Below are 16,371 nucleotides of genomic sequence, written 5' to 3'. Positions count from 1 at the left end.
TTTAAATTATTTATTATTTTTATTTGTTTTATTTAATATCTTAATACTGTTAATAACATTTTTTTGCTTTGTGTTAATGAAATTGACATTATACCTTTTCATTTGAAAATAATCTTTATCAACCTTTGTTTTTCTCTATCGACTAGAACGTTTCACCTATGGTATTGTCTATTGAAAAAAATAAAAGATTATTAAAAGTATTTTAACAAACAAAAAAAAACATTAAGACTATATCTTATTTTATTGTTCTTTCCCTTTACAAAAATTTCGTAAAACACAAAAACAAAATATTCCAAAAATAAAAAAAAACTAAATTTAAAAATAGAATACAAAAAAAGAAAAAAAGCAAATGATAAAAAAAATGAAAGAAAATTGACTACGTGGATTCTTAAAAAATAAAAAATGGGAAAGAAGAGGGAAAAAAAATAAAAATAGAAAACAAATCAAAAAGAAAATAAATTAACTGATAAGTCCATTTCAATGAAGAACAAAGAACAAGTCGTTATTGATGATATTTTTGAAAAGAACGATTTTGTTAAGTCATTGAAGTTAGCAAGTAGTCCAAGATTAGTAACTCCCCGAATCAAAACATCAAAACAAATAAAAGACCAAGAACAACAACGAGTATTAAATATTCAATTTGATGTTTGTTAAGATTGAGATTTAAAAAAAAGAGATGAGATTGATTGAATAATATAGGAATTTGACTCAGAAGAAACGGAACAATTAGATATTTTTCAGTTAAGAATATTTTTAGAATCAGGTCAATTTCCTATTTCATCGAACCAACATTTATACGTCAAAGAACAAAATTTAAGAGAGGTTTTAGGAAGTATGTTTCTTGATAAATCAAGTAGAATTTGTAGAAAAGAATTTGCAAAATTTTGTAATTATTTTGAACAAAAAAGAGATGAAATAGAAGTTTGTTCTTGTTTTAATAATTATTTTTATTTTATTCATTGTTAATAGTATAGTGGAATTCTGTTTCATTAATTAGTTTATTTTCACAAGCTGATAGTTCTAATGTACCAAATAAATTTAAAACATATCCAACTAATCATATTACCCGTTTTGATTTAATTCATAAACAAAGACTAAATAAAGAAAATGTCATTTTTGGAGTTTCAGTTATGGACAATTATCATACACTTATAATGAATCAATTTTATCAACAAACTACAACAATACAACTAGATGATAATATAGAATATATTACAGCAGAAGAAAAAATAAGAAAGAGCTCATTATTATTTGAACCAGGAAAATACAATAGAAGAGAAGAAATGCCTTGTCTTTTCGGTACATTATTTCGTGATTTAAATCCATCAGATTTAACTAAAAATGAAATTAATGATGATGTTATAAAAAATAAAAATATAATTTATGTGATTGATTTAAATAATGTAGTATGGGCGATTGGTTCAATTGATAACTTAATTCTTAATTTTGCTATTTATGATCAAAGTAAAAAGGAAAAAATATCAAGTAACTTTATTATTTCACCTAAACAAGCAGATGTTAATTTGTTAATGAATAATAATGTTGGTGAAACATGTGCAATATCATTAAATGAAAATCAAATTAAAAATGGGAAGTTATGGGCTGTATTAACCATTTATAAATTATTTGATGGAGAAAATATGGAAGAAATATTTGTAGCAGAAAAAGAATCAAGAAATACATTAAGAATTATTGAAAAAATGAGACAAGTAAATGTTATTCAAAAGTCAAAAGGAGTTCAATTTCTTCAATATATTGCAACAGGAGTAGTGGCATTAAACAATGATTTACTTGAAGATAGAAAATCATATTATAATTTAAAATTATATTATGATGAAAGTATTATTGATTTATGGCAATTTCTTGGAAATGTAGAAAATGGAAAGATTAAACCAATTAATGGTTCATGGGGATTTAAATTTGAACAATTAAGCCATTACACTAAAGCAAATTTAATTATTACTCAAGATGGAGTTGTTCAAAATGTTGATTCACAACCACCAGAAGCTAGTGAAAAAGAAAATGAAGAAGTTCCTTTATTACATGATCTTGTTATATTAAAAAACATTAACGAAATTTATCATGATTTTTATAATACTTTATTTATATCTCCTATTGAAGTTATAATTCCTAAAGATAAACGACCAAAAAATGGTGGAATTTGTTTAATGTTTCAGTTAAAAAGTAATGATGATTTAAATACAAATAGTATCATTAAATCATTTTTTCCAATGAATTCTATGTCACCAAATTTATTAGATAAAGTATATTCATCTGTTAATTATAATAAACAAACATTCTTTACTGATGAAATTAGAGTTCAATTACCATTTCCATTAAGAGAAAAATATCATCTTTTAATTACTGTTCTTTTCATTTCTTATGATGACTTTTCACAAAAACCAATGTATTATTCTGTTCTTCCATTATTTGCAAATGGAAATGTTGTTTCAAGTATGGTTTATTCTTTACCATTGTTAAAAGGAAATCTTACTGATGGATATTTAAATCAGTTACATCATGATGTAACAAAAATGAGTATTAATGTTAAGATAGATGTTCAATCTACTATTTATCCTAAAGAAAAAAATATTTATAGGTTTTTAAATGGAAAGATGGTTGGAGTAGAAAGAGCACTTGAATCTATTCCAGTCCAAGAGGCTATTCATTTCTTACCTTCAATTGTTAATTATTTTATTTTTTATACTAAAGAAAATTCATTAGGATTTTTTGCTTTATTTGATATCTTTGCAAAAATTGAAGGTACTGGTAAATCAGACTCTTCTAGATCAAAGTTATTACATGATTTTACTATTAATTTTACAATTGAAAATCAAGAAGAAAGTCTTGTTTCAAGACTTTTATGGCAATTTTTAATGAAAATTAAAGATGATATGGAAAAAGTGGAGAATGTAATGAAGTATTCTTGGATTTTATTTACCATTTTATTTAAAGGAATAGTGATGATGATTAATTCAGGTAAAAAGCTAGATTCTAAGAATTTGTCATATCTTTCTATTGGATGTCAAAAATTTTCAAGTTTAATAAGAAAGAAGATTGTATCTAATAATTACAAAGGGGTTTTTGAAGGAAATATTAATTTAGCTGAATTCATTTCAAGATTGATGGGTGTTATTGATAATGAACCAATTGCTTCTATTATTATTAAACATCTTATTACATTAGGGTCTTGTCTTGGGAGTGATGGTTTTACAAGATTAGATCGTACTAGTCCAGCGTTTGTTACTTTAGGAATTTGTAGAACACAATTTATTGCAACAATTGGAGTTTCAAAGAATTTTATTTTATTTAATAAACCACAGGCATTAGAAGTTACAACTATTGAAAATTTAGGAGATGAAATAACTCAAAAACATCTTATCATTACATATTTTATTAGAGAGCTTTTAAATATTTATACTAGAGAAGGACCTGTTGGAAAAATAGCTATTGATACATTATTTTTAATTTTACTTCGTTTAGATTTTGATGTCAAATATCAATCAAGAGAAGATAGAGTTTATATTGGAAATATCCTTTTTGGATTATTAATTTATTTATTAGATGAATTTGATAAAATTAAAGATGTGCATTATAATCAGTTTAGTGTAAGTGAAGAATCTATTAATGATATTAAAGTGATGTATCTTTGTATGTTCTTTGTTTTAAAGAATATTTCATATTCTACAATGAAGAGTTGGTTAGAAAAAGAAATTCCAACAAGAATAGAAATATTTCTTATTCATTTAAGAAGAGCGTTATTATTCTTTATTCATTTTCCTTGTTCAATCAATAATCCGATAGAAGAAATTAAAGATCTTATTCATACATTAAAACAATCATATTTTACACAAACAAATAATAGAAATACTGTAATGATTGAACCAATCAATTCTTTTGGTAAATCTATTTCTTCTAAACATAATAGACATTCTGGTGGATTAAACACAACTAAAATACCATCTTATGTTCAACAACCTATTGTAAAATCTAGAATAAATAAAGTAATGAATCTTGACAAATTAATTGAAGAATTAAGTTCTATTGTAATGGATTATGCTGAAGCTTTATTTGATCGATTTGAAAGTTCTTCAGATAATGGGCCATCATTAATTCGATTAGAAGAAATTGTTGCTACTACATTATTTCAAGTACGTCAAAGTGATGAATACACAAATAAATTAAAAGATTTTATTAGATTATTAATTCTTAGACATAAACATTTCTTATTTGAAGGAACTAGTCAATTTAGTGCAATTTTATTAAAGAATTTATTAAATCTTTGTAACTCATCTCAAGAATCTATTCGTAAGAATGCTTTAGATCTTGTTTATATAATGGTCAAATATAATTTTATATTCTCACAAAATATAAGTAGGTCAATGTCTGATTGTGCTGTATCATTATCTGAATTAAAGTACTCTAATATCACTCTCTTTAGAAACTTAATTGATTGTCTTCCTTCTTTAGCAAAAGAAGATTTTGAGACTTCTGTTAAACAAATTGATGAACTACGTCATAATTATTGGGAAGAAGGTCAAAAAAATATTAATTCTTTAATTCATCTTCAAAAAATTAATATTGGAGTAGAAGTTGGTGATTTAGATGTATTTCTCGTTTTTATGAATAATGTTCTTAATAGATTCATGAAAGTTATTGAATTAATTAAAGAATTCCATGCAACTCCAAATAACTTTTATGTAACTTTAAAAAGTGATATCATTAAAGAAATACAATCAGCAATGTTATTCTCTCAAGAAGATATTAATGCTTTAAATACCATTAAAATGAATATTGGAAAAGGTCTTGAACCAATGAAAGAAAAGATAGATGAAAGAATTAAACAATACCTTAATGTCCAAGTTTCTCTTAAAGAACAAAAAGGAATTATTGACCAAGAAAAAGAAAATAATAATAAAATTAAAAATTCTTTAGCATCCATTGATTCTTTCTTTATAAAATTACCTCAATGGATAAGTTTTTTACTCCAAGACGATTCATACAAAAATGTCATTGAAAATGAGAAAAAAAATTTGGTAGAATGGACTAATGATATTTCCTCTTTAAAAGAAGTTGACTGTATCACATTCTCTAATTTTGAGGTTTTAATTAATTTGATTAATGACTTAAAATCTCAAATTAAAAAAGCACAACAAACGGACGAAGAACAAACTAAAGTCTTTGAAGTTTTGGCTCAAATGAATGAACACAAAATGGCAAGTGGAATTAATTTTATTGAAGAGTGTTATCGTAAATCTATGAAAGATTTTAACGAAATTAATAATAGAGAATATGACAATAATTGTATTAGAGTCATAGAAGGATTAATTGAGTATTCTCAATTTTTAGAAATGAAAATGGCAAGATTACGAACTGATTTTGATGATTCTATCAATAAATTTTGTTCATTTGAATGGTGGTGTCAAGCTATAGAAAGTGGAAAAAATTTGTGTTCATATTGTATTGAATTAAGTCAAAAATATCAAGAAATGAAAGATAATTTGATTAAGAAAGAAGATTGGCATAAGAAAGAAGTTAAATATGCAGAAGAAGTTATTAAATCATATATTTGGTCTAGTGTTGGGTGTGAACTAACAAATATACGAATGAGAGAAAGCAATGATTATGTTAAAGCTATATCCTCAATATGTAAAAAAGTATGTTGTTATAAAGATAAAGTTAAAGAATGGCTAAAAGAAGCTCAAGAAGATTATCAATTACTCAGAGAATTTAATGCAGAGTCAAATGATTTTTCACCACCTCTAAATATCAAAACACCAATTAAAAGAAGAGGTAAAAAAACAAGAAAATATACAATATCAACGATTTCTGTTATTACGGCAGTTCATCATTTTGAAGAAGATATTACTGAAGAAAAATGTAAGTTAGAACAAATTGAACAATTAAATAAAGAATTTGAACAACAAGCAATTAAAGAAATTGAATATGAACGAGTTAGAAATGATTATGCTGTTACTTTACATTATCTTTTTACTGCAACAGAACCATTTATTCAAAACCCTCAAATGATAACACAAGCCGTGATTAAAGATGTACAAACACTTTCTCAACGATTAATTCAAGCAGAAAATACTGATGATAAATATAGAAAACTTAATAGATATGTTGATTATTCTATTTGTAAAGAACCTCATCATTCAAGAGTAAGTAAAATTATGTCTTTGTTTAGTGATAAATTACTTGGTTCTTGTGGACCATCAACATTAAAAAAATCAGCCAGTGGAATAATTAAGAAAAAAACTGGTTTTCATTCATCTGGAGGTTCAAAAAAAATTACTCTTTCAGTAGAAAAAATAAATCAATTCGTTGATGCTGAAGGAGAATTTAATAAAGATGCTTTTATTGATGTATCTAAAAGTCAACAAGTTTTGTTTGAAGAATGTTTAAATGAATTAACAACAACTGCAGACCAAATTCTCCAAAAATTAGTTGATATTAAAAGTTTAATGAATGGAAGTTCTCCAATTCAGTTAGTAGAGAAATTTATGATTTTTGCTCATGAATATCAAAGTACTGCAAGAGTTCATATTGCCTGGATTCAAAGAATGATTGAAGAATATGTTTCTTACAAAATGTATTGTGAAGCTGGCATTTGTTGTATTCATATAGCCTTATATCTTGGACTTCCAGAAAGTATTGACAAAAGAAAATTAAAGGAAATATGTAAGGAACCTAATTATGATGATGTTACTTTAGAAATAAATAAAGAAACTATTATTACAGTTGTTAACAAATTAAAACAAGCAACGGACTTCTTTAAATTGGCAAATAAAATACAAATGTCTATCTACGTTTTTGAAGTATTAGTCTCTTTATTTAAAACAATGAAACAATATAAAGAATTAGAAATTTGTCATGACAGTATGTGTGATTTATACAATAAACTTGAAGCAGAGTCAAATGTTGATCATTATTATCTTATTAATAAAGATAAAGATCATCTAGGACTAGTACTACGTTCCATTCTTTCACCAACTCAATTTGAAGCTGTTTTAAAAAAACAAGGAAATGACTCTGTTTTTGTTGAAGTTAGTCCAATGAAAGAAAACCGAGTTGTAGAGAATTTTATTACAACAAATACTTTCTGTTTTGATTATAAATATGAACATGAAGATGATTGTTATAAAATATCTCGTAAAAGAGATGTCATCACTATTGCCCAACCGCTCCCTTCTATCTTACCACAGTATGAAGTAGTTTCTGTTAAACAAATTGTCTTTGAACCACAAGATGTTATTACAGAAAGACTACAACAAAACATTGAATTTTCTTTATCTTCATTACAGTATGGACCATTACCATTAAAGTATATTCCAAAGTTAGTTTATCCATTTGAACAAATAGATATTTTAACAATACTAAAATGTTATTCAAAAATAAAATACCCTCGTATCTTCAATTTAGTACTCCAAACAAAAGAAATTATTGAGGACTCAGTCAAATACCAAAACATTACCTTAACCCAAGAGCAAAAAGAAATGGTTGAAAAAACAGAAATACTTCTTAACACTCTTTCTGATGAATTATTTGAAATAAAAAAAAATGAAGAAAGAAGCAAATTATAAATTACTTTTGTAATACTTTTTTACAATTTTGAAATTTTCATTATTATTTTTAATACTATAATAATATAATAACTATTTTTTCATTCTTATTTTTTATCTATAATTATGTTATTTTAATTTTTGTTATTCATTAGTACTTTGAAGAAAAGTTATTCTTTTTTTTATTTCATTATTATATTAAATTCTACTTCAGCAAGTGTTTTAATGTTATTCTATTCATTGTTTTTTTTTGCTTCATTATATCTTAATTGTTAAGGTTCGTATTTTTAATAAAATTATAGTATATGCACTTCAACGCCATACTTTTTATTATGACTTTTTTTCATCAGCCAAATTTTTGTTTATAAATGTGTTAAGAAATAGAATAAAGGAGATAAATAAAATATGATAAAATCAAATAAGTTTCTTACTTGTTAATAAAGAAGGAGGTTTACATTAATAAAAGAATTAAAAAAGTGAAATTAACAAATAAAAGAAGTGATAAATTGTTATTGAATCAAACACCAATTAAACAATTAAATGAATGAAATAAACAAGAATATAAAACAAAAAGAGAAAGAAGAAATGATGATAATTCAAGAAATGAAAGGATGATGTGGTGATTCATCATCTATAAAATAAAAAACAATGAAAATTGAATTGTTCAATAACCATCAATGTGTTCAATACATTGAAATGAATGTACCAATCAAACTAGAAAGAATTTATTCAGAAATTGAAGAACAAAAGAAATTAACATTACACCAAATAACATTAATATATAATGGATATGTATTACCAAAGAAAGGAAGAAGTGAAGAATGGAATATTAATGAGAAATCAACTATTAGAATGATACTCCCTCTTGTATGTACTATTAAAGAACTATCACAAACTGAAGGACCATGTTGTGGTGGAACAAAGATTTATATCAAAGGGAGATTCCCATATTCAGGAAGAAAATATCAAGTAACATTTGGAAATATTAGCACACTAGCAACATTTAATTCACATACTGAAATAGTTGTAATTACACCTGCACATGAACAAGGAGTAGTTAATGTTAGAGTATGTTATGAAGGAGGAGATGAATCAAATCCATTAATATTCACATTTGTACGATTTGAAGGATTTAATAGAAAATATGCAAGATGTGCAACAACACCAACAATCACATTAGGAGATAATATTCAATATTCTATTCATTAATATTCATTAATATTTTCATTTTCATTTTAATTAATAAAAGAAATAAAAAGAGGTAATAAAGAATAATAAAAAAATGGATAAAGATGATAGATTTAATCAAATCAACACTCTCATTAGAAAAGAATGAGAATCAAAGGATATTGTGTGAATGATAAAAGAATGATTTGTTTCAGTGATAATAATAGAATCATTTATTATAACATTGATACACAAGAAAGTATAATTCATACACCACCACCATTAATGAAATCAGCACCAATTATTAGTATTGATTGTTATGAAGATTTAATACTCACAATTTCAAGTGATTTCACTGTATTAGTCATTGAAATTGAAACATATCGAGTGTTTTATCGACAAGTGATTTCAGGAACAATCAAAGGATACTTTTTATCAGCAAGAATCTTTACATTATATTCAAATGATAAAACACTGAGAGTAATTGAATATCCTGATACATCGATTCTTGGATTTGGACAACGAGGACATGTTGATGTATTATCAAATTCATGTTTAACACATGTTACAGCAAAAACAAAAGAAGTCGGACAATTTATGTTAGCAACAAGTAAATCAGTATTTTTATGGTTATGTGATTTAAATGATGAGAAAATGAATAGAAATGAATCAAAATAACAGAGTTGTATTCCACCATTCACATGTCCACCAACAGAATATTATCTGTATAAAAAAATCCAAAGTATTTCATCAACACCTATTCTTCAAATTGAAAAGAAGGAAACACCCCCACATCATTGTATATTACATAACAACACAATAAGTTTGTATGAAGAAAGATTTGATGAAGGGAAATTTAGTATTGAAATAATTAAAGAAAACAAAGTTAAATCACCAATATCTATTATTTGGTGTGATACAATCATTTTAACACAATATAATAATCAAATTAAAGTTAATCAAGGGAATAGAGAGAAAGAAATAATAAATAATACACCAATAGAAGAAATTCAGAATAATGAGAAAATGATAGTAATACTCACAATGAATAGATTCAAAAGTATAGACATTCCAACAGAAGAAGAAATGATAGATGAGATAGAAAATGAAGAAGAACAAATAAAGATATGCATTGAAAGAAAAGGAACAATGAAAAGAAAAGGAAAAGAAATCATAAGTAAAATGGCAAAAGAAGGAAAAGATTGTTGGGAATATGCAAAAGAATTAGAATGTGTTGATACATTAATTGAATCCACTCCTGATGAACAAAAAGAAATAATAATGAATAAAATAATTTCAGAAATAAATGAGAAAGGAAAGAAAATTGAAATAAATAAGAAAAATGCATGGGAAATATTTGTGATGGGATTGAAAAATAAAGATAGTACAATAAGTGAAAGAATAATAGGATGTTATTCAAATATATTAGATATTGCATCTGTGATCAGTATATGTATTGAATATTCAAGATATTCTACTATTTTCACAATGTATAGGTCATTAGGGAAAAAGACAATTGAAGCATTTCGCATTGTTTCACATAACATTCTCAAACATGGAATCACACCAACAAGTTTAATTGAAGAAAGCATGAAGAACAATATTGAAATGCTTATCACAAATGCAGAACGATGTAATGCAGAAGGAGATGATAAAGAAATAATTAAGATAGTATTTAATAATACATATGGGATGACATTAATTGAAGAATTATTATTTGTAAAGACAAAACAATAGATGTGTTGAGAGATATTGGAGAGAAGAAAGAAGTTATTGAAGGATTAATAGAAACAATGAAAAGTCCAATCACAGAAGTTAAAGAAAGTGGAGCACGAGAAGTGATTAGAATGAAATATGGAGAACGAGGAATGAAAGAAGCTATATTTAATGTTTTAACATCAAAAGATTAGAATAAAGAAGAAGAAGAAATGTGTAATGAAGGAATTAAAGAATGTGATAAAGAAAGAAGTGGAAAATAGATAAAATAGTTAAAGCAGCATTCACAGTTAATAATAAGAAAATATTACGGAGATTAAATGAAAATGAAACAGCACGTGATGCGTTAATGACAATGGTTATTATCCAAAAAGGAGATGTATGGAATGAGATAAAAGATGGATACGAAAAGGATTAGAACGAGAAAGTATTGAGAAAACAGTTAAAAAATTCACAAAAAAAATGTATGAAATGGATATAAAGAAAACAATGAATAATGGAGTTAAATATTTTGCAAGTTGTGGATTATATTGTTTAGTTCAACCAAACACACCATATGAAATCATTTATGAGTAAGGAAGAATAATGATGAATGAAGCAAGTCGAATCATTCAAAGAAATATGAGATGTATTGATATGAAAGTGATTGAGAGTTGTTATGAAATGAAGAAAGACACCACAGAAATACGACAAATCATCGATAGAAAAACATGTGATATGGATAAAGTTATTGAACATGAAATATAAAGATGAAAGAACAATATTGATGATTAGAAGAAAGGAGAAATTAAAGAAAGTTTTAGAAATCTTCAAAGCAGAAGTATCACATGTTTAAATGAAATAGACAAACAAAATCAAAATCAAAATGAAGAAGAAAGAAAAGGAAGAAGAAATAACTAAAATGTATGAAGGAATTATGGAAGAACTCAAAGAAGTAAGTGAAACATTTCGATTAAGAGATATAACTAGAAATGAAGAATGTGATGAAGAGATGTAATGAAATAATGAAGAGAAGAAATGAATGTTATGAAGAATACAAGAAAGTGTATCTAGAAATAGTTGAAATAGAAATTTCAAATATACCAATAAAAGAAGTGAATTTTGTTGTAACATCACAGAAGGAGTTTTATTAAGAAAGGTGTTAAGTGATTTAATCAAACAAAGCCAATCGAAATTAACAATGTACAAAACACTTCAAATGATTTCAAATGAACAACTAAACCAAACAATACAACAACATAACAAAGAATTAAAAAAAGGAAATATTACAACAAAAGAATGTGTTGTTTGTCATAAAGAAAAGGATGAATTAATCAATGTATTTGGATGTGGTCATAGTTATCATTCAACATGTTTAAAATCAACAGGAATATGATTAGAATGTAATCATCATATGAAATAATTAGTTTTAATCAACAACGTGATTACATTGTTGTTGTTATATCAATTGAAATGATTATTTGACAATAAATCACATTATTTATTATTATCATTTCTTGTTATCTTTTTATTCATCATAAATCATTTCTTTTGATTAATTGATTGATTTTGATTAACAACATTCATTATGATGAATGGCAAGTCATTTGACCACTCTAAAAAACAAGACCAATAAGAGATAATCAGAAAATGAAAGATGATAGTGAAAAGTGGATGTTTCATTCAAATTGTTTATTTATCATAACTTAAAAATAGAAAAATAAAAAAATCGAATTACTATTTTTAAAATAGATTTTTTTAAATCTTAAAAATATTTTAAGTTGAAATAAAATAAAAATGGAAAATACAACAAGAAACAACAAATCAAGAATGAAATTAGGATATAATGAAATAATGATAGTATCAATGTATTTTAATGATATTAAAGATTTTATTAATTTAGAAATAGGAATTAAAAGATTTCAAGGAAATATGGAACGATTTCATTTTAATCCAATTCCATTAAATGAACATTCAAGAAAGTTGTTTCCTAATATTGAAACATTTCATATTTATAATAAAAATGATGAAATATTTCATGATGGAAAAATAAATAAACAAATAATATGGTATGAAGTATATTATTCAAGATATTTAAAAGAAAAAGAAGCAGGAAATATCTGTAAAAATATAGAATTTACAGGGCCGTATAGAGGTACAATACCACCAGAAGTTAAATCACTTGGGGCTGAATGTTTTTCTAATTATAAAGATTTAACAGCATTTAGCATACCAACAACCATTAATAAATTAGGGGTTGGTTGTTTTAATAGATGTGTATCATTAGTATCCATCGAAATACCTATAACAGTTAGTAAAATAGGAAGTGGGTGTTTTTCTGGATGTACATCATTAGGGTCAATTAATATACCATCGACAATTCAAGAAATTGGACACTGGTGTTTTAATGAGTGTTATTCATTAAAATCGATTAATGTAGAGAACATAAAATATATAAGTAAAGAAAGAATATTTATGAACGAGCCAATATTAAATAGTATTGAAATACCAAGAAATCTAGAAACGGTAAATAGAAAGAATATTGAAAAGAGGTGTATCAATGAATTTATTATTCCAACTACAATCACTAAATTAGGTGATTATTGTTTTGAAGATTGTACAACGTTAACATCAATTAGTATACCAACAACAATCAGTGAAATAGGAGAGTACTGTTTTAGAGATTGTGTGTTATTAAAATTAATCAGCATACTATCTTCAATTAGTAAAATAGGATATGGATGTTTTAATGAATGTTTATTACTATGCAAAATTAATTTGCCCATTCATCAATAAAGAAAGAATATCTAAATGAACCAGTGTTACTTAGTCTTAAAATTCCAGAAAATTTAAAAGAGGTTAATGGAAAGAGTATTGAAAAGAAAGATATAAATGAATTTATTATTCCATCATCAATTAGTGAAATACGAGATGATTGTTTTTCTGAGTGTTCGTCATTAACGTCAATTAATATACTAACAACAATTAATAAATTAGGTAAATATTGCTTTGAAATTTGTCCATCATTAAAAATAAACAATATACCACATCAGTTAGCGAATTAAAAAGTGGGTGTTTTTCAAGACGTTCATCATTAACATCAATTGGTATACCACCAACAATTACATCATTTGGAAATGGATGTTTTTATAAATGTAGATGTGTTGAAGAATTAAAGAAGAATGAAAGCATACCAAGAAGTTGTTTCTTATGAACGGTAATAAATGAAGCAACAAAACAAAGTACAACCAGTGAAATGCAATGTAATTTGAAGTGGAAATAAATTATAATTGATTATAATTGATATTCTTTTTCATTTCTCTTTCTTATTCTTTTCTTTCTTATGATTTATTCTCTTGTTTGTTAGAAATATGAGTATTCATTTTTTATTCATCACTTCATTCATTATTCAATTATTCTATTTATTTCTTCTTATTTATTTATCTTATTTTTTTTTGTTATTCTTTATTATTATTTTTGTTATTTATATCTTACTAGAATTTATTCTATCTAATAGTATTATTTTGTTTTTTCTCTCTAAATTTTCTTTATACCTCAACTTTCTTCCTTTTATTATATATTTTTTAGTTCTTTTTATTATCTTTCATTATATTTTTTATTTTTTCTTTTTATTTTCTATTTCAATTTAGGAAAGCACGAATGGCCGAGTGGTCTAAGGCGTCCGCTTTAGGCGCGGATATCGAAAGATGCGTGGGTTCAAACCCCACTTCGTGCATTTTTTAATTTTTACTAAAAATTAAAAAAATATAATTTATTTTTTTATTCTCATTTTTCACATCTTAGTTCATCAGTCTGCAATAATAAAGCATTATATTATTCTATTATTACCAAATTATATTTAATAAATGATTTAAGAAAATGAAATATTTAGTGTTATTTACATTATGTATATCTTTATTTTCTTCATGGATATTTAATAAAATATTTATTTATTATAAAATCAAATATCTCATTATCTTTATTTATTTATTTTCTCATTCTATTTCTCTTCATTTATTTTTTATTTTCTTTCTTATTCATTTTAATTATTTTATAATAAGTTATAATCAAATGAATTTATCATTATTTATGATTTAACCTCATCATCATATGTTGATATATAATGATTATTAATGATTGAAATAATAAATAAATAATAATTTAACATAATAAAATATTTCAAATATAGAAAAAATATAAAATAATAATCATAGAGTGATAAATAACAAACTACAAATAAAGGTTGGTCAAATAAATAAATAGAAATCATTATATTATAATCAAACATAAATATATAAATAACAATTTAAAATGATTAATTAAACATTTTATAAATATGAGTATTAATGAATATAATCATAAAATATTAATGGGTTCAATTATGATTTGATTTGATTATTTCATATTAGTGATGATTGTTATTTTTATGATTTATTATGTTTATTATTTTAATTAATTTATAAAAATGAATTTTATTTGATATTTCATTTCTATTTATTATTGAATTACAAAATATATTATGATAACATAATGAAATAAAATGAATAATGAAATGGTTGAATCATTATATATGAAATTAAATGTTAATAATAGAAATGAATATAATGAAAGAACAGAAATGAAATACAAACAATAAGGACATTTGTATTGATTATTATAATTACAAATAGAACAAAGAAGATTAACAATAAATAAGAAAGTAATAAACATAAATATAATCAAATAAACAATGATAACCAATGATATAAAAGATAGAAATGTGAAGAAATGAATAACAAGAAAACCATCAGTACAATCAACAGAAACAGGTAATATTTAACATGAACAAAAGAAGTTCAACCACAAACAAATAACCAGAGCCTTCAAAAACAAGTTCACAAACAATACCAAATAATGCACAAACAAATACATTATCAGACACATCAAGTAAAACATAATTATAATAAATGTACAAGACGTAAAACATAGAGAATGTGCAACAACAGAAGAAAGTGACAAAACAAGACAGATACTACAAATAACCCAGTTAATCATAACCAAAAAGTTGTTTATTGAAAAATATACAACTCAAAGTGCAACAAGTAGAGAATATGGACATGTGCAGTGCCATCAACAAGAGAATCAGGAGAAGAATGAAAAAAAAATATAAGCAAGTGAATAGGTATAGGAAAAACAACCAGTGGAAAATGACAAAAACATAATCAAATGAACAAGAAAATATGGAGATACTGGAACAATATGAATAAGTGGAAAAACACCAAGAAAAAAAGAAGAAAAAAATTGAGAAAAAAAATGTTTGAGTGGTGTACAAGAACAAGGAGGTTATTAAATAAAGTATCAACAGCAGACAAAAATGGAAAAACTAAGAAAAAAAATTGAAAAGAATTAGATAGAAGAGAACACATGAATTTGATATTAAAATAGAAGATATTAATGAATATAAAGAAATAATAAAGAAAACATATAAAATAAAGAATGAAATTAAAAGGGAAGTCAATAGAAGAATGGAAGAAGAATTAATAACACACTAATTGAAAGATATTGAATTAAAAGAATTAATAGCCGGAATAAATAAGAAAGAAGAAATACAAGAAGAGGAGGTAATAAGAATAAATAAATAAGAATAAATGAAAGAACAAGATGTATAATTTATTAATTATTATTACAATAAGAACAAATACATCAAATAATTAATATCATTAATACAAATGAAATAGTAATCAATACATTAGATGATTACTACCATTATATTAAAACTATAACCTCCACTATTAACATTATTATTAATAACAATCAAGAAAGAAGTTGAAGGAGAAATATAGAAAGAATATTACAATCAAAATATGTAGATTAAGAGACTTGCTCCATAATAACCAATATATGAAAATAAAAAGAATATTACATATTAAAAAATATGATATATATCATATTTAAGTAAAAACAA

General features: G+C 24.5%; 5 protein-coding genes across 5 annotated transcripts, besides 24 other annotated features; all 5 read left to right on the top strand.

The window, feature by feature from the left end:
• Positions 1–39: a sequence feature (AT_rich).
• Positions 40–271: 232 nt separating this feature from the next.
• Positions 272–459: a microsatellite.
• A 21-nt stretch (positions 460–480) lies between these two features.
• EDI_110860 (uncharacterized protein) lies at positions 481–7,586 on the top strand (the record flags this gene model as incomplete). The annotated part of the gene is made up of 3 exons (XM_001734125.1): positions 481–645; positions 700–921; positions 975–7,586. The coding sequence occupies 3 exons, from the start codon at positions 481–483 to the stop codon at positions 7,584–7,586; spliced, it is 6,999 nt and encodes a 2,332-aa protein (XP_001734177.1).
• Positions 933–957: a sequence feature (AT_rich).
• Positions 1,360–1,385: a sequence feature (AT_rich).
• Positions 1,808–1,832: a sequence feature (AT_rich).
• Positions 2,686–2,706: a sequence feature (AT_rich).
• Positions 3,297–3,317: a sequence feature (AT_rich).
• Positions 4,906–4,929: a sequence feature (AT_rich).
• Positions 7,587–7,619: 33 nt separating the features above from the next.
• Positions 7,620–7,766: a microsatellite.
• A 251-nt stretch (positions 7,767–8,017) lies between these two features.
• Positions 8,018–8,173: a microsatellite.
• A 40-nt stretch (positions 8,174–8,213) lies between these two features.
• EDI_110850 (uncharacterized protein) lies at positions 8,214–8,774 on the top strand (the record flags this gene model as incomplete). Its single annotated transcript, XM_001734124.1, has 1 exon — positions 8,214–8,774. The coding sequence occupies one exon, from the start codon at positions 8,214–8,216 to the stop codon at positions 8,772–8,774; it is 561 nt and encodes a 186-aa protein (XP_001734176.1).
• Positions 8,770–8,823: a sequence feature (AT_rich).
• Positions 8,824–8,897: 74 nt separating this feature from the next.
• On the top strand, positions 8,898–10,469 carry EDI_110840 (uncharacterized protein; the record flags this gene model as incomplete). The annotated part of the gene is made up of 2 exons (XM_001734123.1): positions 8,898–9,350; positions 9,414–10,469. The coding sequence occupies 2 exons, from the start codon at positions 8,898–8,900 to the stop codon at positions 10,467–10,469; spliced, it is 1,509 nt and encodes a 502-aa protein (XP_001734175.1).
• Positions 9,809–9,934: a microsatellite.
• Positions 10,470–11,349: 880 nt separating the features above from the next.
• On the top strand, positions 11,350–11,823 carry EDI_110830 (uncharacterized protein; the record flags this gene model as incomplete). Its single annotated transcript, XM_001734122.1, has 2 exons — positions 11,350–11,441; positions 11,517–11,823. 2 exons carry the CDS (start codon positions 11,350–11,352, stop codon positions 11,821–11,823), a joined length of 399 nt encoding a protein of 132 aa, XP_001734174.1.
• Positions 11,824–12,118: 295 nt separating this feature from the next.
• Positions 12,119–12,191: a sequence feature (AT_rich).
• A 4-nt stretch (positions 12,192–12,195) lies between these two features.
• Positions 12,196–12,282: a microsatellite.
• EDI_110820 (uncharacterized protein) lies at positions 12,225–13,641 on the top strand (the record flags this gene model as incomplete). Its single annotated transcript, XM_001734121.1, has 3 exons — positions 12,225–13,182; positions 13,248–13,424; positions 13,481–13,641. 3 exons carry the CDS (start codon positions 12,225–12,227, stop codon positions 13,639–13,641), a joined length of 1,296 nt encoding a protein of 431 aa, XP_001734173.1.
• Positions 13,642–13,803: 162 nt separating this feature from the next.
• Positions 13,804–13,915: a microsatellite.
• Positions 13,867–14,043: a microsatellite.
• A 119-nt stretch (positions 14,044–14,162) lies between these two features.
• Positions 14,163–14,212: a sequence feature (AT_rich).
• A 43-nt stretch (positions 14,213–14,255) lies between these two features.
• Positions 14,256–14,318: a sequence feature (AT_rich).
• Positions 14,319–14,321: 3 nt separating this feature from the next.
• Positions 14,322–14,479: a microsatellite.
• A 77-nt stretch (positions 14,480–14,556) lies between these two features.
• Positions 14,557–14,729: a microsatellite.
• A 1-nt stretch (position 14,730) lies between these two features.
• Positions 14,731–14,798: a sequence feature (AT_rich).
• A 47-nt stretch (positions 14,799–14,845) lies between these two features.
• Positions 14,846–14,948: a sequence feature (AT_rich).
• An 8-nt stretch (positions 14,949–14,956) lies between these two features.
• Positions 14,957–15,052: a microsatellite.
• A 733-nt stretch (positions 15,053–15,785) lies between these two features.
• Positions 15,786–16,371: a repeat region.

The sequence above is a fragment of the Entamoeba dispar genome, genomic scaffold (genome assembly GCF_000209125.1).
Source record: "Entamoeba dispar SAW760 scf_1105229457971 genomic scaffold, whole genome shotgun sequence".
Classification (NCBI taxonomy): Eukaryota; Evosea; order Mastigamoebida; family Endamoebidae; genus Entamoeba; species Entamoeba dispar.
Note: the sequence above shows the minus strand (reverse complement) of the source record. Positions and strands in the feature narration are given on the sequence as shown.